The 26,200-nt window shown below is 41.9% G+C and overlaps 1 protein-coding gene across 4 annotated transcripts in view; it reads right to left on the bottom strand.

The window, feature by feature from the left end:
- LOC126375205 (serine/threonine-protein phosphatase 2A 56 kDa regulatory subunit delta isoform-like) overlaps positions 1-26,200 on the bottom strand; it is a 115,757-nt gene that overhangs the window by 8,971 nt on the left and 80,586 nt on the right. For all 4 annotated transcript variants that reach the window (XM_050022099.1, XM_050022098.1, XM_050022097.1 and 1 more), the window contains 7 exons: positions 17,063-17,262; positions 15,756-15,959; positions 5,867-5,997; positions 1,914-2,031; positions 1,368-1,480; positions 1,012-1,174; positions 263-492 (listed from right to left, as the gene is read on the bottom strand). In XM_050022099.1, coding sequence (XP_049878056.1) covers positions 263-492; positions 1,012-1,174; positions 1,368-1,480; positions 1,914-2,031; positions 5,867-5,997; positions 15,756-15,959; positions 17,063-17,262 — 1,159 coding nt within the window. The remainder of the gene's footprint in view (positions 1-262; positions 493-1,011; positions 1,175-1,367; positions 1,481-1,913; positions 2,032-5,866; positions 5,998-15,755; positions 15,960-17,062; positions 17,263-26,200) is intronic.

Genomic DNA, 26,200 nt, shown 5'->3' with positions numbered 1-26,200 from the left:
TCGTAGCAAGGTTGGTAGCTGCAAATAATACGAATTTAGCTTGTTTTGTTAAACGGAGACATATTGTATGGGGTGTTCACACACCGCTAGCTCGGCAACGAGTGAACAGTTCGTGGTAAGATTCGCTTGTGTGGCGTGAACGACCGCACCGCACAGCATTATCCTGTAGTTTGAACCGCACATGTTAGACCGTCTATTTGTGCTTTTAGAAAAAAACTCCTTAGTGACTGTGGTTTATAGGATATCAGTCAATACCACTCACTTTTGTTTCTCCTGTTTATACTGCTGCGTGCACTCGTCGAACAGCTTCTGGTTCATCTCCATGAAGAGCTTGAGCGCGTTGTACACCAGCCCGTGGATGGTCTTGTTCCAGTGGCTCTTGGTGTTGCGGTACAGCGAAGGGAACATGATGGGCAGGATGTGCGTCGCATTGTCCGATATTAGAGACATTATGTACTCGTTGTTCCAGTAGTAGAGTGCTCGTTCCGCCACCTGGAGATGGAATTAGATTAGATTACAGCAGGACAGAGATAAAGATACATCGTCTACTGCGAAAGAGACGACAGATTTGTCACTCTAATGATACTATGTTGGTTCTACTGTTTACTAGTAAATAAAAAATAGTCATGGAAGACCAGAGTCTCCTAATACATGCATAAGTCTTCTTAAAAGGAGATTCTAACCTTTACCCTTATTTATTCGTAGCCTTTACCTAATGTTACGTATCAAATGTCACTGTAATCAACTTTTTATTTTCTTATTTTAAATATACACAGCTCTTAGGTTTGAATCCCAGCCGAGTGAATTCAGGAAAGGAGCTTTTCGCATCGTGTTATATCTTTCGGAATTTGCTCTTCCAGCGTAGTGAAATTCCGTGACTGCTATTTTCAGATAATATTTTCGTATATAGAAGCGGGTCCTTAATCTTCTGGAACTGTGCTAGCTCGATTTCGTTGAGGATCTCAAGATGTCGAGCTATATATACAAAGAGTAATGCTTATATCATCTGACCTGGAAGTGGGGGCTGGAGACACACTTGGCTAGCTGTCGGAACAGCGGGTCCATGATCTTCTGGAACTCTGCTGGTTCGATCACGTCCAAGATTTCTTCCATCTCGTTCAGGAACATCACCTCCTTCGGCGAGTGGGTCTTCGGCCAGTATTTTAATAATGCCCTGAAAAACGTCGAGAACAATATTTAAAATTGGAATTGCTTGAAAAAATCTTACCACCTTACAAATAAAAAATAAACTATATAAATAAATAAATATTTATTTATTTATGTGGAGCATATGCTTCAGGCGTGATGCTATGCTATGTTGTTTGCATAAATGATGTAATTGAGTACTATATGTGTATCATACATACCTAACTACAGGTTGCGTGAGCGAGGGGTCCTTCTCGAGGAACTGCACGACGCAGTACGCCAACTGCGGGTGGTATACCGACAGTGACTTTGCTTTGTGCAGAGGCAGTAGTACCTGCAAATTTGACATTAATTAACATACTTTTCCTGAGGTCTCGACAGGATGTTCAACTTCCACCAATGACTATACGCCGTTTATCTACGTAGATAGCATCCATTGCGTCTATCGATTCGAGTGCGGTCTTCTTCTATTGTGCGGGTTGTGAGGTGGATTACCAACCTTGGCAACCCTTATTATTGAGCCGTCAAAGGCCCCTGACGTGGCTCATGTAACGACCACTTACTTACATGAGTAAGTAGTAACCGAGACCAACGGCTTAACGTGTCTTCCGAAGCACGGATCATCTTAGTTTCGGACAATCAGGTGACCAGCCGAACGGATTCGCACCTGGGCAATAGTTCGCTCAACCACTGGACCACAGATACTGTTTTAGCGCGGTCTGGAGACGCAGCATGTCAACTAAAACAAAGTAACAAATCCAACTAACCCTCAAGAGGAACATCTTGTGTTCCTCCTTCAGCGGCAGCGCGAACCCGTTGATGATGGAGCCGAGGATCTCCAGCAGCTCCGCGATGCCGTTGTGGTGCTCCGTCTCGTAGATAAACCTGCAAAAATATATACATGTATTAGTATCCTACACTTATACAATTAGTTTTTTTTATGGAAGACAGGCAAGGACATGACGCACACTTGATGGTAAGTGACGTTGTGGTCGAAGATGGAACATACTTACCTAGAAAAATCCTATTGACTCTTGCCGTGAAGAGGCCCAGATTGTGCCACATTGTTCATCATCTCCCTAGCTTTATCCCGTTTTTCACAGGGTCAGCTTACCTAACCTGAAGATTTGACAGGTCCGGTTGTTTACAGAAGCGACTGCCTGTCTGACCTTCCAAACCGCGAAGGGAAAACCAACCCAATACAGATTAAGTCACATAGCTCCGAAAATGCATTTCTCGGGAATGTGGGTTTCCTCACGATGATGTACATCACCGGTGAACACGTGATAATCATATATGATCCAATCATGAATATAGGTTTAGGCCTGCGCTGAATCGGAACCTGCGACTTCAATGTTAGAGGCATGCGTTCTATCAACTAGGCTTCCACGGCTCTCACGGCCACATTGTAGTTATCGACAATTAAAATTGCGATCGATCAACCACTGATACTATCTATCGCGTTTGGTAATAAAGCTCAAACTAACGCTAACGCTGGTCCTTAGCTCATCATTAATCATGCAATGCCGGTGGAATGAAATACAAGCACGCGCTTTTATTTATTTATTACATACATACATACATAAACTCACGCCTATTTCCCACCGGGGTAGGCAGAGCCTATGGAATTCCATTTGCTTCGATCCTGACACTTCTCATGCTTCCTCCACATTCATCAATCGTTTCATACACGCACGCCGGTTCAGAGTAGATCGTACTGAGCCTTTTCTACGGACATCTCCAATTTGGTCAATCTCTTCTTCTATCGTGTGGGTTGTGATGTGTTCCAACCTCATCAACCCTGGTGTCAGGGTTACTATTGAGCCGCCAAAGGCCCCTGACATGGCTTGTGTAACGACTACTTACTAACATCAGTAGGTAGTAACCCCCATTACATTACATTTGCCATTACAGGCTGATCACCTAATTGTCCTCCGTGGTCCAGTGGTTGAGCGTTGGGTTCACGATCCGGAGGTCCCGGGTTCGATTCCCCGTGGGGACATATCACAAAAATTACTTTGTGGTTCCTAGTTTGGTTAGGACATTACTGGCTGATCACCTGGCCGAAAGGAAGATGATCCGTGCTTCGGAAGGCATGTTAAGCCGTTGGTCCTGGATTGGTCAATTATTATTTATTTATTATTAAGGAATATTTAGATTTTTTGTCTTTGTGAGGAAAGAATATTCGCAGGATTGTGTTATACAACCGTCAACATCTAGATAAGAAACTGCCATTTTTTTTTCTTATACCTTATAATCTTTTGACATTTTTTTATGCGATGGGCGGCAAAACTAGAAATTACAGTGCTATTAAAACGACCCAGTGTTAAACCCAGTCTGAATACATGTCGAGCTATCAATTTGTGACGACACAATGAAATAATAATCGACTGCGGGTTATTATCGATCATTCTAGAACAAAGCCATTGTGCAGGTTGTATAGCTAGTTTTTGTCTATGTTGTAAATTGTTAGTGCATTTCCGTTGTCCGATTTCCTTATAGAACCTGAATGTTTTGATTTATACAGGAACGAACACAACTCGCTGTTAGTAATTACTTTTAAGCTTGCTGGAATGAACCGTTCGATTCGATCCGTATGAAATGGACGTAGATGAAAAATGTTACAATTTGTTAAAACTTTTTATTGTAATCTACAATAAGAACACCAATGTTTTTGTATTGACTTATGTATGAACTTTTGTCTTAGCAAAATCAGTCATTACGAAATATACGTATTTACCACTACGACCTATATTTTATCTGCTATAACAAGTAAATTGACCTTCAACATTTGAATAAATGTCTGACTTCTGTCAGCAACTCGATTTGACGCGTTCCTGCTGTAGTCGACGCCAGGCAAAATGTATGGGCACACCCCAGACACATCATACAAACAACCTCGTTTTACACAGACACCACACATTGACGTTATCGTACACGCGCATCTGTGTGTGTGACGTCTGGCGCTATACGATTCAAGTCTACTCTATGTTCGAGGGGGGTGAGGTAAACCTAGCTCAGACGCTGGTGGGGAGCGAAGAGTTGCCGTTCTATACGTAGTATTATTCCATATTCTATGGTATGGGATTGACATGTCACCTTATGTTTAAAGTCCTGGGTGTCAAGCAGCTTTTTCTTTACTCTTAGTTTCGCACAGAAGTTCTAATAAGCAAAGTGGGATGGGATCTGTGTGTCAGTCTGTGTATAATGACATAAATACGGCGCACCGAGCCTTCTCGCCTTGGGTTCACTCAACCCTGTTGTTTGGCTGACTGCTCAAAGTTCCGCTGCCGAAAACCTTGAAATATTTTTGGTGACAACGTAAAGTCCTTTGATCTTGTGTTTACAACATACAGAGCTGTTAGCTATGATCATCATCTCCATGTTAAATAGTTCGATACCAAGACTGACTGTAGATTGAAAGTTGTCTTTTGGAAATTTGGGTGACATACGAAAATTCAAATTCAAAAATATCTTTATTCAGTTGGTAACATAGTTACACTTTTGATCGTCAATTTTTAAATAACGAACGTCTCATCCGCCTAAAACTACTGCAGGTTCTCACAACCTGTATAGCCGGGGAAAAGAAGCTGCAAGAAAAACCTCGGCACAGGGCCGTGGATGTTCTTTAAAAAAAATATATGATAAGGGTGTACGCGGTAAGGTTGGAAGAGGAAGGCCTCTAGGCGTACATATCGTGATCAAATCCAAGATGTTTGAAAGAAAGGTCAGGTCAAGAGTACTCTAAACCGGCCAGCACGCATAAAGTCTTTGATGAGAGTGGAAGAAGCAAAAGTGGTGTGTCAGAATCATAGTAAGTGGAATTCCGTGGTCTGCCCCAACTGGAAATAGACGTGATCTTATGAATGTATGTAATATTCTTGAAATTATGTCCATGCTTATATAGATCAAAACATTCAATTGTATGTAGAGAGGTGAAGTATGTACGAGTGCTTGTAAATAAATATTATGACATATTTTTAATAAAGAAACCTCCCCTCTCCATCGGATCGATCGGTACGCGGCTCTATTGCGGGTTGGTGAATGAAAAACATGATAACATTGATATAGAGACATACTTTAAGTTAACATTTACGTCCTCGACTTGAGGATTTTACTCCCTGGAGGCGAGCATGTCATACTGCAAACAAAATAGTACGAATAGTAATGACGTCATGGCTCCTCACTGGAGTAAACTCGAGATAAGGTTGAGGCGCCGTCTAAGAATATGGGTTTTGAGCTGAGTTCGAGGTTTTCCGTTGACAATTACTTCCGCACAATATCTCAGGAAGAGGATATCACTGAAAACCAGCGCTGGATGGCGCCATAACATGGCTCCATGGCAGCACAAGCTGAGCCATTTCCTTTCGCCCGTATTCGCAATATTCATAATTAAATACTTAGTTTATATAGCAAATGTAAATTGTTACTGGCAATAAATTTATTTTATTCTTATTCTTATTATTCCTCAAGGTGCCTCAACTGAGGATGGAAGTTTCGAGTTACCATCTTAGAATACGGGAGTAAGGCTGCGTTTCCAATGACGCGGAGCTGTGCGGACATGAGCGGAGATGTGCAGGATCGACCAATCACCGTGAGGGAGAGAGTGACAAAGCGTCTTCGTTTTTCACTCTCTCGAACGCTGTGATTGGTCAAATCCGCACGCCTCCGCTCTTCTCCGCCCATCTCCGCGTCAGTGGAAACCCGACCTAAGACTCACCTATAAAAGACGTTATTGATTTGTTTCCGTATGTAGGCGCGCAGCACGAGGAACTTGCCGTATATCCTGTGCAGCGTGGTCTTGAGGAAGTCTCGCTCCCGGGGGTCCTCCGAGTCGAACAGCTCCAGTAACTGGAACATAAACACGTGACATGTTACACCTTTCGTATACCTACAGAGTGTCGCTAACACCGAATACTGATGGGAAATCAACTCATCAAGTGGAATGTTCCGTGCAAAAGTATGGAATTGAAATAATTAAAAAAATATACGGTCGAATTGAGAACCTCCTCCTTTTTTGAAGTCGGTAAAATATCATAAAATTTCAACACTAATTTAAGAGCCACGCTCTTGTCGGTGTAGCATTCTCCAGATATTACTTATGGCGTATGCTCCATACTAGTCCATACCCTCTCCGGTTGATTCAGGAGAGGCCTGTGCCCAGAAGTGGGACGTATATAGGCTGTTTAAATTATGTATTTTATATTAACCTCGTAAAGGCCCGATTTCCAGACAATAGGTAAACAATGTGTTTTGGATTATAAAAGGCGTCAGGCCTTCCGACCTTAAAGTTATAAAGTCTTTTTTTCAGACTTTTGGCCGACAGTAACAAGGAAACTCGACACCGGGACAAACAACCAATTAAAATGTACTAACGGGGACTCTTGTTACCTTCATTTTAGACATGACACACTTTTTCGAGATAATGAGGCAAACTCCCGGATTTTGTACTCTTCCATATGATGATTTCAAAACACACATCCTTTTCTCTCGTGCGGGTTGTCAGACCAATGATCGACCTCATCAACCTTGGTGTCATACATGGTTCATAATTACTTAAGTAAATAGTAATCGTGACCGACAACCTAACAGTGCGAACGAAGCACGGATTATCTTACTTTCGGACAACCGGGTGATCAGTCTGCAATGTCCTGATCAAACTAGGGATCACAAAGTGATTTTTATAAGAACTCCCCACCGGAATTCGAACCTGGAACCTCCAGATAGTGAACTCACACTGTATTATTTACGTATTTATTAAAAATAAACTTGTGAAAGGTCAATTTTCCTTTCGAAGACATCTTATTATGAATAGTGTTCAACCTGTGTAAAGTATATCTGGGTCGTTCTTCTTTTTTATCGACAATAAAAAGACATTTTCTCGATTTATCGGATTTAACATCTTTAAAATTATAACGGCAATAATTATTTTAAAACATCATATAAATATGTGTCTGTAGAGGACTATTTCGTGGTTCTCTTTATCTTGGTAACATACTTTTCTTTGCAGGCGCATTCCAAAAAATATTGTGACAGAGTGGCCCTTTTCATCGGAGACAGCATTTCAATTTACCACTCTGTTACAGAATTTTGTGAAAAACGATCAAGCTACGTTAATAACTAATTGAGGAACCGATTAGTATTTTGCTTGTATTTTGAGTATAATAAGATAACTATATTTTTGGACAATCAAAACATGAAATAAAATTCTAAAACATAACTTATCAGAAGCAGAACGAAGGACAGATCATTGTCGATAAAAAAGAAGAACGACCCATCTATCTATCTATCCTAACTTATTAATAAAACCGTGGCTAAACTACACTTGGGTATATCAACATCACTTATTGGATTTAGTTATTATAGGGGATTAGACATAAACTCACAACTATATCCCAAATGGGGTAGTTAGAGGTACATCCATCGTAAGATAAACTAAGTACCCACACCTCAATGAGCTTTCTGTAAGGCCAACGTGATACGTGGAGAGCCGTATCGCCGCGACCCCTCTATAATGATCGAGTCAAGTGTTAACTCATTGGTGCGGTACCGGGTTCGAACCGCCGCCGCCGCTCCCGGTTGAGAAACAAGCCGACAAACCACAGGACCACAGCGAGTATCTGATGATAATTACGCCTCGTATAAATGAACATAAACTAGCTTGCTGAGAAGAACTTTATTACTTCGTTTTTCTAGTAAATAAAGAACCAACCAGCAGCTTCGCATGTATTGATTTGCCACTACCGTAGATACAGCGCTTGATACAAAAATGCGGCGAAAAATTGGCATTATTTAGTTATACATTCGTAAACAGCGGTATATACATTCAATAAAATCGTGTCAAATTAAGAAAGTACGCATCGTCTTATTACGTATATTAGCGCGTGGTGCTTCGTAACGCGGTTGGGTAATAACTGCGACTCGGATTGACCGGGAGTACTTGTTTTAGTGTATTTTAAACTAAAATAATAATTTCGGTGGGTTTTACTGCAAAAATTAAAATGTTTATACTATGATAATATGCACTAGAAATGTTAGCATTAGAAATATGATGTTCCATCCCTCTTTTTTCACTTTGAGCTTCTATTTTTGCAAGTTTTTACCACGCACTTTCCCGTGTTGCCAGTTCGGTGCCTAATCGTGCACTGAGGTAAAGTACTAGCGATGGGCGTTATTAACCATAACTGGTTATATATGCAGTTACGAGCTCGAACAGTGATCACTCGTTTTCCACTACAACAAAAACTAGTGATATTCATAACGCCATTTAAACGATCGAAATAGGCATCAGTCTTCAATAACTCTTTTAATCACAACGCCATAAAGTTAAATCGAATTCACTCTTATGTTTAAGGCATAGCGTCGATGTTTGGCTACTTTCACTACTCACGCAAAATCACTGGTTTTACAATAGTATCGATACACGATACGTGTGCGTGAAGAAGAATTAAGTTATACTGCTACCTAACCAAACGATTTTACGTTACAATTATCACGTTTGCTTCAGAACGTTGTGAAAATAACTAGTTATAAAAATCACTAGTTAAGAAACTAGTTATTGGAAATCACATAACGCTTACGTTACGTTATCTCAAAAACCGATAACGACCCATCGCTATAAAGTACTGTCCACGTCGCTATATTAACAGTAACTTTGCGTCCCACTTTTTGAGCGCTGAGGTGCAATCTACGGTAGTAGTATATCAATGGTCACATGCGCCAACTTTATACTTAACACAGATCCATATGGGCTCTACATAATGCAATTATCCAAATCACCATCAAACAATAAACTTGTATGCTAGTATCCTTATGATTTCGCGTCATTCATTATGTTTACGGCGGTGGGTGCGCCGAATTGGCCACCATTAGTCTGAATAGAATGTGGCAATGGTAATTGACAAACAATTTATCATCACGCTACGGTTTCGAAGGATATTTCACGAGGTTCACTTTTTATTTTGAAGCAGGGCTTATTGTAGATTTGCCGCAGATGGCATTAACTACTTGGCCGGACAAATGGGGAGCGCTGAAGGCTCTTACCCGGTACAACGTTTAAGACAACAGGCCTGAGGGTGCCCAGTTGGGCGCGAACCTCGGCTCAGGGCGTCGTCTGAGAGGAAAAATATTTGAAAGAATTAATCGACCCTAGAGGGTCGATAGCGGGATGAAGCAGGGGCACACCCCGGACACTTCATACAAACAACCTCGTTTTGCACACACAACACACATTGACGTTATCATACACGAGCGTCTGTGTGTGTGACGTCTGACGCCATACGATTCAAGTCTAAAGTGTCCGAGGGGGGTGAGGTAAACCTAGCTCAGACGCTGGTGGGGAGCCTAGTGTTGCCGTTCTACAAGTAGTATTATTCCTTATTCTAGTGCAGGGACTTAGCACGCCATATTTCACGTTGTATCGCGACTAACTGTAATCATGGCCCTGTGCTTCGCCGGCTTCCTTCTCCAACGACGAGCGCGGGTTCGAACCCCGTTTTTAATTGATCTTAAGTGCAGTTTTCACTAACACAGTTGGCTCGGCCATCTGAGACGGCAACCCGGCTCATTTTACGTTGGTCTAACAGAAAGCTCGGTGTGGTGTGGGTACTTAGTACATCTCGCCTGAATCATCCCTCAAAGTTTTCGTTACAATATAAACGAACGCCCTGTATATTAATGCATGCCTTTGAAAGTGCATTTTTTTGGATTCTTTAAGATGTTTTCCTTCACCGTTAAGCAATGATAATCATTTATGATCCAAACATAAATTCGAAATACATATGTTTAGGTCAGAGGATATGAACCTTGGACTTCACAGTGAGAGTCAAGCGTTGTACGACTGGGCCACCACGGCTTACTAGAAGGCAAACAAATCAAAAAGACATAAATCGCGCGTTAGTATCAATTATTTACAGCTGAAGGTGACGTGACACGGTCAAGGGCGGCGGTCGCCTCCTCAATAATGTATGGAGGTATGAAGTTTCTTGTGTTCACATGTTGGCTTTCATGTTGCCAACATGGAAAATAATCATTTATCAATATTATGACGGGTTGTAGTTTATTTACCTATAAGAGTGCTGTTGCTAACACGCCGTCTAAATACGTCGGCTGTAATGGTCGCCTTTACGGAATATATTGTATAAAATTAGAATAATGACGGCCCTATGTTTTAGACAAACAAATATTTTGTTAACACGGGCAAAATAAAACAAGACGATTTATTTACCTAACTATTAATTAATTTGAAATAAAAAAACTGTTAACTTCTCATCATCACTAATTTAAGAGCCACGCTCTTGTCGGTGTAGCATTCTTCAAGATACTTTTTAGGGAAAAATAGTATATAATAATACAGTAATATAATAAATAGTGTAGTAGTAGTATATACGTAGTAGTATATACGTAATACTATTACTAATTGATAATATTAAAGGACGAAATAATAATATTCATTTCTTAAAAATACGTAAAAACATTATTAAAACACATAATAACGGGTTCTTACTGCGTTTAAAGTAGAGATATGCTTTAAACGCGGTAAGAACTCGTTATTATGTGTTTTAATTATGATAATAACCGCGTAAACTTAAAACAACATAAAAACATTTATCTTTAATAAATATCAGTTATCGATTGGGAATATGGCCCTCATACCTGGACCGCGAGGTCCCTCATAGAGTTCCTGGTGCTTTGGGCAATACCCCGCCTGGGCAATGGGTTGCTAAGTCTTTGTTTTGTAGTTGTTCATTGTTCAACACTCGTGTCTACAAGTAAGTCACAGAGAAGATGTTTGGTATCATCACACAGTACTCGTGTTTGTCAATTTGTATAAAAACTCGAACTATGGCGTGTTAAATAAACAAATTCGCGGCCAAGCCACACTTCCTACTTAATAATTACGCAACAGTTCTACACGGGTTCTGTATTCTTTCAAAATAGGTAAAAATAATATGTATTCGCCACGTGTTTGGCTTGAGCACGGAATATTGTAATTTATCATACACTAGCGACCCGCCTCAGCTTCGTTCGGGTGCAATGCTGAGAAAAAAAATATTTACGATATCACATTAAATAAAAACCTCAAAAATAACAGTGTTTCTCCACTATTTCATGGATGTTATTATACATATAAACCTTCCTCTTGAATCAATCTAACAATGAAAAAAAAAACCGCATCAAATTCCGTTGCGTAGTTTTAAAGATTTAAGCGTACATAGGGATATAGGGACAGAAAAAGCGTCTTTATTTTATACTATGTAGTGAAGTACTCAAAATTGACCTCTTGGGTTTCTTATTGAATTAAAAGTATAGCATAAAGAATAATACTACGTTTAAAACGGACATATCCCCCCCCACCACCCCGCTAGCTTTCTATGTTGTCTAAATGGCCGTAAGGTATTAAGGAGTACGGGAGCGCGAACTGTCTGCTAAAACAGTTATGTTACTTAGGAATATAAAGTTACTAGCTTTTGCCCGCGACTTCGTCCGCGTGGCGTGTTATAAAAGAGAGATCTTTGTGTGTGTGGGAGTGCATATCAAATTTCAAGCATCTAATTTATGCAGTTTAGATTTCATACAATTTTTGTTCCCGCCAACTCCCATTTTTCAAAATACAGCCATAACTAAACTTTATATTTACTAAGGTATGCATGCATGCTAGATTGAAAACATTTATCTTACGCGGTTTCGATTTTTTACAAATGTTTCTTCCCGCTAACTCCCGTTTCCGTGGGAATTTTGCAATATCCTGTTGCAACTAAGCTATAATTTAACTAAGGTACCTGCATGCCAAATTTCACCGCTGCCGTTTAGGCTGTGCGTTGATATGTCAGTCAGTCAGTTTCTCCTTTTATATATTTAGATATAGTCACTTCTGTTTTCTAAACAATTTTGCTTAATACTTTTTCAGTGGATAGTATTGTGACATCACTATGCGATTCATCACTTAAGACGACGTAACTGAAGATCCTGGAAGTCGTTTTCGGATTACTTGCGTCTCTGCCCAACCTATTAGATGTTACAAGCGTGAACGTATGTAATTAGGTTGCTGTGTCGCCTAATCATTTGACCTACATAATATTGAGCCCTCTATCGTACTGTGATTACACGTCGTCCTCTAAGCTCCGCTCAACGTGTGTCCCGGGAGGATACCGCGAGTACCCGGCCCCGTTCAAGGGTCGTTGTGGCTTGACGTGACGCAGGTACAAAATGATTTAACTGCTAAAGGTTTGAAGAGGCGGTGAGGGGTTAAATTCATACATAGAAAACATAAACACAAACAACCTATATACGTCCAGTTGGAGTTCCCCACACAGGTTTCCCGTTCGCGGATTGAATGGCCAGACAGGCACCCACTTCTGTAAAAAACCGGAGCTGTCAAATATTCAAGTTAGGTAAGACCTTGTGTAGACGAGGCTATTAGGCTTAACAACACCTCCACCAAACCACAATGGAGCAGCGTGGTGGAGTATACTCTATACCCCCTCCGGTTGATCGAGGAGAGGCCTGTGCCTAGCGGTGGGACGTATATAGGCTGTTTATGTTTTTGTGAGATATATTTAAGGTTACTACACACTTCAAATTGACTGGAAGAAATTTCTACTTAGCAATAAGGCTACCGATTGTGCTTCTCTTGTCGCTTTTGTAATTGTTTTTAATGTTGTGTTTAAGTGTACAAATGCCTATTCACTCTAGCCTTGAAGAGTCCCAATTATAACGAATTGGAAAAACCTGGGACGGCAGACAGTTTCAAACCTTCGCTGTTTGTATCAAAAAGGAAGAGGCAAAGCGTTTAGTGCGGATTGGTGATATATCCACAACTTAAGGATTAAATGCCCGCCGACGCCTTGTTTTTCCATATATGGAATTGTATTGTATTTAAGGTAGACTCCTTTGCTAAATATCTTATAACCGTATCTTATCTATTACGTTAATTTTCAACATACATCCGCCATTGTGACCGTCATACATAACATAACATAAACTGCCTATATACGTCCCACTGCTGGGCACAGGCCTCCCCTCAATCAACCGGAGGGGGTATGGAGCCTACTCCACCACGCTGCTCCAATGCGGGTTGGTGGAGGTGTTTTTACGGTTAATAGCCGGGACCAACGGCTTAACGTGCCCTCCGAAGCACGGAATCATCTACCGTCATTTCGTCGTCCGTCATTGTGACCATCATCATCATCATCAGTCGTACGACGCCCACTGCTGGGCATAGGCCTCCCCCAAGGATCTCCACGACGATCGGTCCTGCGCTGCCCGCATCCAGCGGCTTCCCGCGACCTTCACCAGACCATTGCTCCCATTTCATGGAGATACATTCAGATATATTCCTTTTTATTAAAACTAGGTTTCATACAAACTTTACCATCCCTTTTTACCCCCTTAGGGGTTGAATTTTGTAAAATCCCGTCTCAGTGAGCACCTACGTCCTAAAAGGAACCCTTATGCATAGTTTGAGAGTCCTAGCACTTGTAGTTTCTAAGATATAGTGACGAGTGAGTCAGTCAGTGGCCTATCGCGTTTTATATAAGTATATAGTTTCATATATGCAACTGTTCATCCGTTATTCCGACCCACGCCGAAAATTGACTTCAACTTTACGACTCTAGCAATTATGTCGCAGTCGACCATAAAACTAAGGAACTACTAAACCTAGAAGCGCTAAGCTGACAGCACTAGATTTACAAGCTTTATCCAATAAACATTTAGGTTAGGATAGATAAAAATTGCGATATAGTATATATAATTATGTATATTTACGTAAGTGTTCCGTGTGTCCTAGGTCAAAGATAAATTATGAAATTCTGATTACTAAATAAAAAGCATATCTACAAGTTAGTGACTAAAAACGTTTTCTTTTTTCTATTTAACCTATTTATGAATTTTAATAAAGAAAAATGAAATAATAAGTGCGACATTTTGTCACATTTTTCTAGTAATTTCGTTTTGACGTTTAGTAAAAAGTAAATGATTTGACTAGTTGGAAACTACCCTATTGCTCTTCTTTTACTGCGTATATTGTGAGGTCAATGACTGACCTCATCAACTAAGTAAATAGTGTCGGGTGATTTTTGTGATTATGTCCCCACCGGGATTCGAACCCGGGTCCTCCGGATCGTAAACCCAATTCTCAGACTGGACCACCCAGGCCGTTAATTCTCAATAAATAAATAGTAATCTCTAACTCAATTACTTATAATTATTATGTAAAATGTTGTTGATAAGGTATAAACACGTATATATTTCAGAGTTATTATTTACTTTGTTCTGTTTGTTTCATAATTATGGTGACATTATCACGTAAGATAGTAAAGACAATAGATTCTCGTTTACATACAAAAACACTTGTGAAAATACATACACATCATCTATGTTCAAATTTCGAATCAATACACTCAAACACAGCTCAAATAGGCCCGAGCCATTACTCTCCATACGCCGTCTCTAAAACCAATCCTGATGTTCGCTTTACCCATAGGAAATTGAATTATCCGTCATTTGAAAGCAGAACTCAGGAGTTTCGTGCTGTTACCCGGAAACCGGGTGAAACCGGGTACCGCCTTGACCCGGCCCGCGGAGGGGTTGACAGGCCCCACGACGATCGACACAACACCACTGTGACCCGGTTCTTAAGAATCGGTTTATGATTTTTGACTGGTTGGTTTTATCGACACGCGATTATGGATATTTCCATGTCATTGTAGTTTTTCCTTCGTACTACAGGGAATAAGAAATGTTTTCGAATATGTGTTCGAATAAAATGTGGTGTTATAAAAATACAGTAATAAGTATTATAGTATCAATATGGATTTGGTAAGGGCACTACGACTGGCAGATAAGACAACACAATTGTCGTCTTGTTATAAAATTAATAATTTATAATTTTTTTTTTTTTATAATGTTTTTAAAATATTGGTGCTGATTCCAGTACGGTCACGGGCATTAATATGTATACACTTTGGTACCATGTCACATTAACTTTTTTGACAAATTGAACTGTAAGTCCCACTAAATGTCAAATATGTTAGTGCGACAGAGTCGTAAAGTGGGTACATTATATTGCTCATGACTGTACACACCATCTATGTTTATTTTAAGTTATACCTGTCATTTTCCTATTCGGCGAAAATGAAAACACTTTTGTTTGTTTAAAATGTAAATATGGCTTAGGAGAAGTGGGTGTATATACTGTACCTACACCTTTTCCTACCCCTTCAGGGATACAGGCGTGATTTTATCTTAAAAAAAAATTCTTTATTTCACAAATTTTAGTTGCATGGTGGCCGAGACTTCCCATTAAGTAATCCTAGGATATTTGTGGCGCGAATGTCTCGCAATTCCCAAGGGGTAGGTACAGTTTGTGAGTTAAGAAAAGTAATATAACAAGTATGACTTCTATAAAGAAAACACATAATTAAGTAGGTGCAATCTAAAGATTTTCAAAGTAAAGTAAAAATAAATATCTAATTTTGCCCATAGCTCTATGAATGTGTATAATATATATGTGTGTGTGTGTGTGTGTCTTACGTCAGAAGAATATAATTCCTCTAGCATAAATATACAAGTATATAAGAATCCCCATGTTAAAGAAACCAACTGACCTGTAAGACAAACTTCTGGTCAATATACTTCTTGGCAATGTTGGGCTGGAAGTCTGGCGACTCCAGCAGTCGCAGGAACAGTTCATAGACCAGCTGTAGGTGCGGCCATGCTGCTTCTAGAGTGGGCTCGTCCTCCTCCGGGTCGAACTCTGCGCCGTTGGGGTTGGACGACGGAGGCAGTGTCCGGAATAGGTTTATTGCGAACTGTGGGAGGGAGATTCCATGATTAATAAAAAAAAACCGGTCAAGTGCGAGTCGGACTCGCACAGAAGTCATATCTTTGGATTGCATTGATTTTTATACGGTTTCAAGGTCCGCAGACATGAGTATTACATGTTAATTTCAACTTGATACCTAAACATGTTTCCAAGAAAAAGGTTCGGTACTCTAAAAATGTAAACAAACTGAAAATCCGTAGCTCTGGGGGGTTAAAAAGGTCACGTTATACCAATTCATTCCGAATGTTATTTTACATGTTCATCATCATCATTATTAGATTTATTGTGTACTAGCGGCATAGAATAAGGAATAATACTATGTATAGAATGGCCACTCTCCGCTCCCCACCAACGGCTAAGCTAGGTTTACCTCACCCCCCTCGGTTTTACTTTAGTCTTCAATCGTATGGCGTCAGACGTCACACACACAGATGCGCGTGTACGATAACGTCAATTTACAAATTGAAAATGTGCGTCTGTGTAAAACGGTCCGCCCGCGATTTCATGCGCGTGGAGTTCTAGTCTCACAGTAAGTTGTACGTACTATTAATATCTCCGCCCTTGGAAAGTAGGTACCTACCCTATTCTATACAATAGAATTCCTATTTTAACCCTTTACTTTATTTAGACCTCACTTATGTCACTTAAGAAACCTTTGTGCAAAATCGACGATTTTAACTTTAAAAATGTCAAAGTCTCATACAAACTTTGCTACTCCCTTTTACCCGTTAGGGGTTAAAGCCCGTCTTAGTGAGCACCTACGTCTAAAGGAACCCCCATGCAAAATTTGAGGCTCGTGACATTGTATAGTCATAAGCAATATGATGTACCCACTTTAGGACTCTGTCGCACTAACATATTTGACATTTTAGTGAGACTTACAGTTCAATTTGTCAAAAAAGTTAATTTGACATGGTATCAAAGTGTATACATATTAATGCTCGTGACCGTACTACATGGAACGCAATAAATAATTGAGTATTAAAAAAAAACAGAAGTATTGCTTTATTGTTGTTATCATTTGCCACGAGTAGTAGATATAGAGCAACATGTATTTCTGGCAGACAAGAGAGATTGATAATCACTCACCATATTGACCGCTTCCGGGTATATAGCCTCGGTGATGACGCCGCGCTGCGAGGTGACGTAGTCGACCATTTCCAGCAGCGCGGCGCGCTTCACCTCCTTCCATTTGAGGTCGGACAGAGGCTCGTCGGCGAAGTCGAACAGCAAGCAGCATTGTCGTAATTTCTGGACGAACAGTTGCTCACGTTCGGCCGCCGGCGCATCTGTGGGCGAAAGCACGTGGTTTAGAAACGTGGGGGTTTTACAAATATATAAATACATAAAAGAAAAAGAGGTAAAAGTTTCCTGGAAGAGATTGCGACTTAACAAAAAGGCGGACTATTGTACGGTCACGAGTATTAATAGGTATACATTTTGAAACCATGTCACATTAACTTTTTTGACAAATTAAACCGTAAGTCTCATTAAATGTCAAATATGATAGTGCGACAGGGTTCTAAAGTGGGTACATGATATTGCTCATGACTATACTCTTTCTATTTGAGTTGTATTTCATGTGTGTGCGATAAAGTATTTGTTATGTTATGACATAAATTATGCCAATTTTATTCCTCACTATCCATGTGAAACATCATCATTTCCCTAGCGTTATCCCGTATTCACAAGGTCCAGCGTGGTCGACGATTTCCCTCATTCAGCGCTTATTGCTATCGACCCACTAGGGTCGATTCATTCTTTCAAATATTCTTCCTCTCAGACGACGCCCTGAACCGAGGTTCGCGCTCAGCTGGGCACACTCAGGCCTGTTGTCTTAAATTTTGTACCGAAACATTTAAGATCCAAACATGAATTCGTAAACAAATTCGAAAATCATTGGTTTAGGTCCGTGTTAGGATTTGAACCTGGACCTCACGGTGAAAGTCAAGCGTTCTTCCGACTGGAAACATCACCACAAACACGTGTTCCACGTGAAACATGCCCGAAGTTAATATAATAAATATGTCTTAAACTTCCTCAAGAACTAATATGACGTGCCTAATACAGAAAATATACCGTCACTAATATCAAAAGTTATAATATCAATCTGTCCTAAAAGTTTGCTTCCACGACATACGAGCACGGCCATCACCTAAATACCGGAAGAATTTCAGAGAAATATTTTCTTGTTTCATACTTTTTAGAGCGCGATTTTTCCGCAGTCAGGCTTTATAAGTGTGATAGACGTCAATAGACCACTATCGATTGTCTATCGATATTAAAAAAAAAACCAATAGTATTACACACAGTACTATCGATAGTGAGGAGCTCGGTGGCGCAGGAGGAGCTCGGTGGTGCAGCGGTAAACGCGCTCGGTCTGCGATTGTTGAAGTTAAGCAACTTTCGCAAAGGCCGGTCATAGGATGGGTGACCACAAAACAAAAGTTTACATCTCGAGCTCCTCCGTGCATTGGAAGGCACGTTAAGCCGTTGGTCCCGGCTGCATTAGCAGTCGTTAATAACCATCAATCCGCACTGGGGCCGCGTGATGGTTTAAGGCCCGATCTCCCTATCCATCCATAGGGAAGGCCCGTGCCCCAGCAGTGGGGACGTTAATGGGCTGATGATGATAATGACTATCGATAGTATCGCTAAATCATTGCAATACTCAGAAGCAATACTATCGACAGTATCGATAGTATTGGTGGGTAACGATAGTGGTGCCGATTCCAACACACGCCACCTAATTTTATTTTAAGTCATACCTGTTATTTTTTTATCCGCTGTAAAAGAAAGGGACGGGTAATCGGCAGGCAAATTTATGGAACACACGTCAATTTTAGACAGAAATTTAAAAAACCCTCCAAAATCTTATATTGGCCATAAGTAGATAGCACACGTCAAACGTGTTGCATACGAGCGAGACGCCTATTCTATTCGCCCGGATCATTCATTCATTTTAAAATTAACAGTTGTCAATCATCCGTCCCTTTCGTTTTCGGCGGATAAGAAAATGACAGGTATAAGTTAAAATAAAATTAGGATATGTCTGCAGGAATCGGGGCCACTATTGATCTAAATTAATTATAGTACTATCGATAGTATTGATAATTTTCAAGTTCAGCAATCGATAGTCTTAACTATCGACTCTTCGGCAACAGTAGAGTTTATGTTAGGTGATGGAAAAGCTCAAAATGTAGCTAATTGTTTAATGCCATGTTGAAAATTTACAGTAACACCGTTCGATTATGTCATATGCCGTATAAAATGCACACACCAGAACCATTAAAAAGTGTTTGTTGTACGAAAATAGTCGTTAAAATGTGAGATATGAGGCATTTTACATTTTCCTCTGATGCCTGGAAACATAGTTATTTGTCCGGAAGAATAATGAAGTAATATGTATAATGTAGTTGCGTACCTAATCATATCTAACTAATATGATTCAGATTTTCTGGTGTGCGTGTGTGTGTGTGTGTGCGTGCGTATGTTTGTGCGTGCGTGTGCCATGCTGGGGATGATAAACAAAAACAAAAAACATTTTTCATTACATGTGTCAGACTAATATATGCACCGAACGTGCATATTATATTTATCTTCTTTTATATTTTCTCTTTATTAAATTTATTTGGCGGCTCAATAATTACCCTGACACCAGGGTTGATCAGCTTGGTATTCCACCTCACAACCCACACGATAAGAAGAAGAGATTATAAGAGAATGACGAAAACTAATATTTTACGGAGAGTTATACAACATGAAAGTATCGGCTCAAGTGATACGCGTACAATAGGAAGTTTTTCATCAGATTCTCATGTTCACAGCTAAAAATAAAAACTCGTGCAATAATTAACGCTTTGTGTCTTGATCACATCAGCAGGATATAATTATGTGTCCATTATACGACTGCGAGGCTTCATACATCAACGTTTTTGCTTATAATTTGCAGCTGTTAAACACTTACGGTATTTACTGTGAAGAAAAACTTCATGGTGAAAACTGCGTGCCTGAGTATGAGTATGAGAAAAAAACAAAGATAGCTATTGGTTTATGGAATTCTATGGTCTTTATCATCCCACAGCCGAACAGCGTAATCAGTGACTAATTTTCCTTTTCGGCGGATAAGAAAATGACAGGTATAGCTTAAAATAAAAATAGATGTACTGTAATCAGCACCAATAATTGTTTAAATCAAAATTTTACAAAATATTTTCGACCATAGTATTCGTTCGTTGCCTCCATGGTCTAGTGGTTAGAGCGTTAGCTCACGATCTGGAGGTCCGGGTTCGATTCCCGATGGGGACATTGTCAAAATCACATTGTGAGACTGTACTTTAAAATAAATAAATAAATAACTTTGTTTGGTAAGGACTTTTCAGGCTTGAATCACCTGATTGTTCGAAAGTAAGATGATTCCGTGCTTCGGAGGGCACGTTAAGCCGTTGGTCCCGGCTATCAGTTGTAAAAACACATCCACCAATCCGCAGTGGAGCAACGTGGTGGAGTATGCTCCATACCCCCTCCAGTTGATTGAGGGGAGGCCTGTGCCCAATAGTATTCGTTCACACAACACATGCTGCTAAATGCCGCGCTCCTGACGACTTCTCTCCGAGTTGTAATGTCAATCGAAGAAAATTTTTATCGGGAAATCGATAATATGAAGATAGTTTTTAGGCGTTGCTAATATATACACTAATATCACTTTTAATGACTTGATATTGGCAATATTAAGCGGCAAAATTAATTAGGTAAGTACATGTAAGTCCTACCATGTTTACACGGTGCATATCACGATTAGGTTGCTAGGTAAGCTAATCCAGTTAATAAATTAGCACGTATTTACCATCCTAGGCGTGGCTATAACGTAGCTTATGTACAGTGAGCAATATAATGTACCCACTTTAGGACTCTGTCGCACTAACATATTTGACATTTAATGAGACTTACAGTTCAATTTGTCAAAAAAGTTAATGTGAAATGGTACCAAAGTGTATATGTCACCGTAAAATTGTAAATAACGTTAGATTAACCGTACAATGTTTGTGTTCTTATTTCGCCACACAATGTTCTATTTTTACTTGTAGGTACGGTCACGAGCATTAATATGTATATAATTTTACGGTGACATATACATATTAATGCTCGTGACCGTACCTACAAGTAAATATAGAACATTGTGTGGCGAAATAAGAACACAAACATTGTACGGTTCTTGCTAAGTTGGCTACCGGTTTATCATAATATACCACATCGTAAACAAAAAGAATAACCTTGGACGAAACGATTTAAATGAAGCAAAACATCGTCATTTAAACTTTATGGTAAACAGGATTTACACTGACAACGGAACGTCTTGTTGGTTTATCAGAAATATGATTTAATTTTCCGTGACAACGAAACAACGCGTCCGCAGCGACTGTGATTAGTTTGCAAACAAAACCGTTTAAAACATTTAAGGGGTTGTCGACGATCGATTGTAAAGAACCTAATGAATGCAGTTAGTGTGCTTTTAGCCCTCAACCTAGATATGGGGTTGCATGAATAATGTCATTGGGAAACGTGGTGCAGGGCGCGAGGACGCCGCATACCATTTCCATGGCACGACTCGCCGGCCGCTGACCGATGGGTCGATATATTTCTGCAGCGATTTCGCCATTAGGTACACAGCCGTCCCGCGGCGACGTACGAGCATGTCCGTAATGAATCGTTTCAGCCGCATTGTTTCGGGACAGCGTGTGCCTCTTCAAGGTTGCCGGTGACGATCAGTGGGCGGCGTGTGGCATACGACGCCACAGACGTCACCGCGCGATAATGACTCCGAATAGCCTTCATTACCATATCCGAAACTACCGGCGCCCATTAAAGTTTATCGCGTGCCGATCGCTAGAAATAGATACGGTGATTTCGCAGCCGGATATCGGAAAGCAGTAAACGGCTGATTGTAAACATAGATGTTGTTTCTCGAGCGGGGTTATCAAGGTGAGCGTCCGTTGTGGAAACGGTGTCGGCGGCAGGTGCTCGGTGGTGACGAACCTTTGAGCAGCGGCAGCTGCACCATGAGGCTCTCCTTGTCGTTGGAGAGCTGAGCGCGGTCGGAGGCGGTCGGCGGCGCGGGCGGCGGGCTGCGCGCACCCGGCGGTGACGGCGCCTTCTGCGGCGGCGGGCCCTGGCCCTCCATGCCGTCGCCGAAGAGGGCGAAGCGGAACGCACGCGCGACGTCCGAGACGCTCTCCGAGCGCTTGGTAGTCTGGTTCGCGACGAGGTCGAGCCCAGAGTGGAACGAGGGGGACTTGGGGATTCCGAGCGGCGAAACGGCGCGACGAGGTTTTGCCTCAGCGGCGGCGAACATCGCGCGAGAAGGAGCGCGCGGCGCCGGCCCGGCGTGGACCATCGCAGTCGGCGACCGGCAGCGGCATCCGAGCGGAGCCCCGGCGGCGCCGGAACCGGAGTGAGCGCAGGGGGCGGCCGGACTGCCGCGCCGCGCGCACCGCCGCCGCACCCGGCCTGCGTGCGCAGCCGCGCCCCCCGCCGCCCGCTCGCCGCGCGCCGCTCTATACAACCTCCGACAGGGCTGCCACAACGATTTACATAACGTCTATAATAACTGCACCAGTATCTACACGCTTCACTGAACATTTGGATGACATACGATGAGAAATCGTGGGGACGTTTTGTGGAGGCACTTTTTTCCAGATTGCCGCGTTTATTTCATGTCAGTTTGGTGGTTGAGTGACTTCGTTCAAAACCGATATGACAGAAACAGGTGTTGGAAATTGAGAGGTACTTTTACCCTTCTATATCAACCCTCGCGCTGAGTGGATATTAACACGATCTCGTCCTAATTAGCGGTCGGGCTCAGCCCTGCGTCTAATTCGAGGCATCAGGGGTCGCGGGTGTCGGTAAACAAGCTTCATAGGAAGATGGCAAATATTATGGCATACTGATCAGCTGATTTAGAAAATAAATAAGTATATGATATTGTACAATGTTACTTACGGGAAAAATGAGCTAGATGTAGCGCAATATTCCGACCACTATGAAATGACTTGGTAGGTTTAGTTATGGTATTTAGTGGAATTGCATTCAATCACTGGCCAGTTTGCCCCGAGGGGATATAAATAGCCTGGTGACATGTAAGCGTGACAATTTGTTCCCTTCTGCAGTATACTGTCCATTCTATTACACAATAGCCAATTAAAAAAAAAAACACGCCTTCGCAATTATAAGTATTTATATATAAGTCGCCAAAGGCAACTTACAGGTACACTGTGATATAAGCACCGTAAGATAGATATAGTGAACCGTAAGGGGATAACGAGGGTACCAGATCATACGGCCAAGTAGTTAATGCCATCTGCGGCAAATCTACAATAAGTCATCGTCTCCTTAGCATTATTACGTTTTTCACAGGGTCCGCTTACCTAACCTGAACATTTGACAGGGCCGGTTTTTTACAGAAGCGACTGCCTGTCTAATCTTCCAACCTACAAAGTGACACTACAAATATTGTGCGAATATTTACATCACACTACCGCCACCTGTTAGGTTTGTTGTGAACTTTTGTACTTAATAATAAACGGTCGAGCTATTACAACTATGCCGGTGAAGTGCAGTGCGTGCTGTAAATTCATGTCCCTACCAGACGGCATCGTGTGTCCTGGTTGCAAAGGGGCAAGCCATAGGTCGTGTGTCAATGTACCTAGGGACACACAAATACACGAATCTTGGCGTTGCCCGAGCTGTAGATCCAGAATGCCTACGAAAAATGATAATAGCACGCCCATACGCGGTGTAGGTATCGCCTATTTATTGGACGACTCAATGTCCGAGTCTTCGGCTGCCACCCAGCCAGCCAGCATCGAGCTTGGTGACGCGCGTGAGGTCGCTGCCTCGCTCAACACAACAGCGCTCGACATCACTGTCGAGTACAAAGAGCCGGAGGCCGTCCTGTCTGCGGAAATGCGAAAGTTTCGCGAAGAGATGCGGCAGAACCGGGAAGAGCTCCGTGAGGAGATGAGGCAGACTCGGGAGGAGATCCGCGCGTTCCGCCAGGACATGCAGGACCTGCGTGCCATGGTGTCCTCCTGTGACGCACGGCTCAGTAGGCTGGAGGAAAGGGTCGACGCAGTGGAGCGGACTGCGAGTGTCAGGGGGGACGGTGCCCAAGGTGGGCTCATCAGCGCGTTGGAGTCGACGGTCGCGCAACTGAAGCAAGATCTCGATGATCGCGACCAGGAGCTTCTCCTGAACGACATCGAGATCTCCGGCATTCCCGAGGAGAGTGGAGAGAATGTCGCCCACCTCGTTGCGGCGTGCGCCGCGAAGCTCGGAGTGACCGTCGACGAGCGCGATATGGTCAGCTGTGTGCGTGTAGGCGGAGTGCGCGCGGGGAGCGAGGGCGTCCCTCGTCCGCGCAACATCGCCGTGCGGCTCGCTCGCCGCACCACACGCGACCGGTTCCTGCGCGAGGCGCGCGTGCGCCGCACCGTCACTACAGAGGGGATAGGACTACGCGCCGAACCTAGACGTTTCTATGTAAACGAGCGCCTAACCAAGAACAACCGCTTGCTGTTCGGCCGCGCTCGTAAGTTGGCGGGTTCCACTAATTGGCGGTACGTTTGGACACGAGATGGCAAAATTTTCACCCGCCGAGACCAGGGAGCCCCGGCTAACCGGATTAGATCCGAAAAAGATCTTGATAGGGTTTTTGGTCCGACTCAAGTTTGTCCCGCCCCCGCAGCAGTCGAGGGCAATAACTCGGTCTGATTTGAATGTATCTATACGTATCACTGTAGCTTGTATCTATTGTCTGTTTGTTTTCTATCGTTTGTTTATATTGTTGTTATCTGCCGTGTGGCTTGGTCATCAGTGGTGGATCGTGCAAGCCGTTATTAATATGTGTGTATATATGGTATATTATAATAATAAAGTATATAAACAAAATAACAATATTACATCGCATATAAGTTCACCTTACATAAACTACATTATAACATTCACAACGCAACATTCGTACTCTAACATTTTATCACATTATTTCATATATATTTACATGGCCCTTTTACTTAAGGATATATACATACTCACACATATACATCCATGCTCATATAATCATAACTTAGCAATTCTGATACAACACAATGCAATAAATTTATGGAACTTAGGTAAATACAATTCAATAATATTTTATTCTTATATAATTCAATAATTTGCGCAATTTCAAAGTTGGGTTATTTAATGCGGGTTCGTTGGGGACAAAACATGACGAATTTCTCGTGGCGATGGATCGCCATAATGTGGATGTGTTAGCTATTAACGAGACTTGGTTACACGACGGTCAGGAGGGGCGCGCGCCCGCCGTGCCGGGATACCGGCTACGGCACATACCGCGCCCGCCCGGGCGCTTCCTACGCGGTGGCGGTGTCGGATATTACATCCGGCGCGGTATCGCCGTGCGCGTGCTGGCCCACCCACCAACTCCACCGGTTGAGCAAATGTGGCTAGCAGTTACTATCTGTGGTTGTAAGTTGGTGATAGGCACGGCCTATAGACCCGATTGGGTAACTGTCGACTCACTTATGGATGCCCTTTCATCGTCTCTGGAAGCGTTTGCTTGGTGCAGTAATGTCATATTGTTGGGCGATTTTAATATTAACGTCGTGGACACATTAAATCCGGAGGTAAAAAAGCTCAATGACTTTTTGACTTGCTTTAAACTTACACAATTGGTAACAGATTTCACGCATTTCACTTCGTATAGTCAAACTATTATAGACGTAGTATGTACGGATATACGAGGTTGCACTACAACTGTAGATTATATACCCGATCTTGGTAAGCATGCGTTCGTTACTTGTTTATTGAATATTCCCAAGTTTAAACCATCTCCTGTGAAGGTCACCCGCCGGGGACTGCGGGACATAGACAGGGACACGTTTAGGGAACATCTAGAGTTGGTGGAGTGGAGTAAAATTGCGGCAGTTTCAGATGTGGATGACTTGGTTTTAATGTTTAATAATGCTTTACTTGCCCTTTTTGATCTGCATGCCCCATTGGAGACGTTCACAGTAAAGCATCAGCAGTATCCTTGGATAACTTATAATATCAAAATTATGATGAAAAAACGTGATGATGCTCACAAGCGAGCACGTATAACTGGTTTAGATTCCCATAAGGAGTATTATAAGGATTTAAAGCACTTAGTGGAAAAGGCTCTGACCAGTG

This window comes from Pectinophora gossypiella, chromosome 18 (genome assembly GCF_024362695.1).
Source record: "Pectinophora gossypiella chromosome 18, ilPecGoss1.1, whole genome shotgun sequence".
In the NCBI taxonomy this organism is placed as follows: domain Eukaryota; kingdom Metazoa; phylum Arthropoda; class Insecta; order Lepidoptera; family Gelechiidae; genus Pectinophora; species Pectinophora gossypiella.
This window is presented reverse-complemented; position numbering and strand designations above follow the sequence as displayed.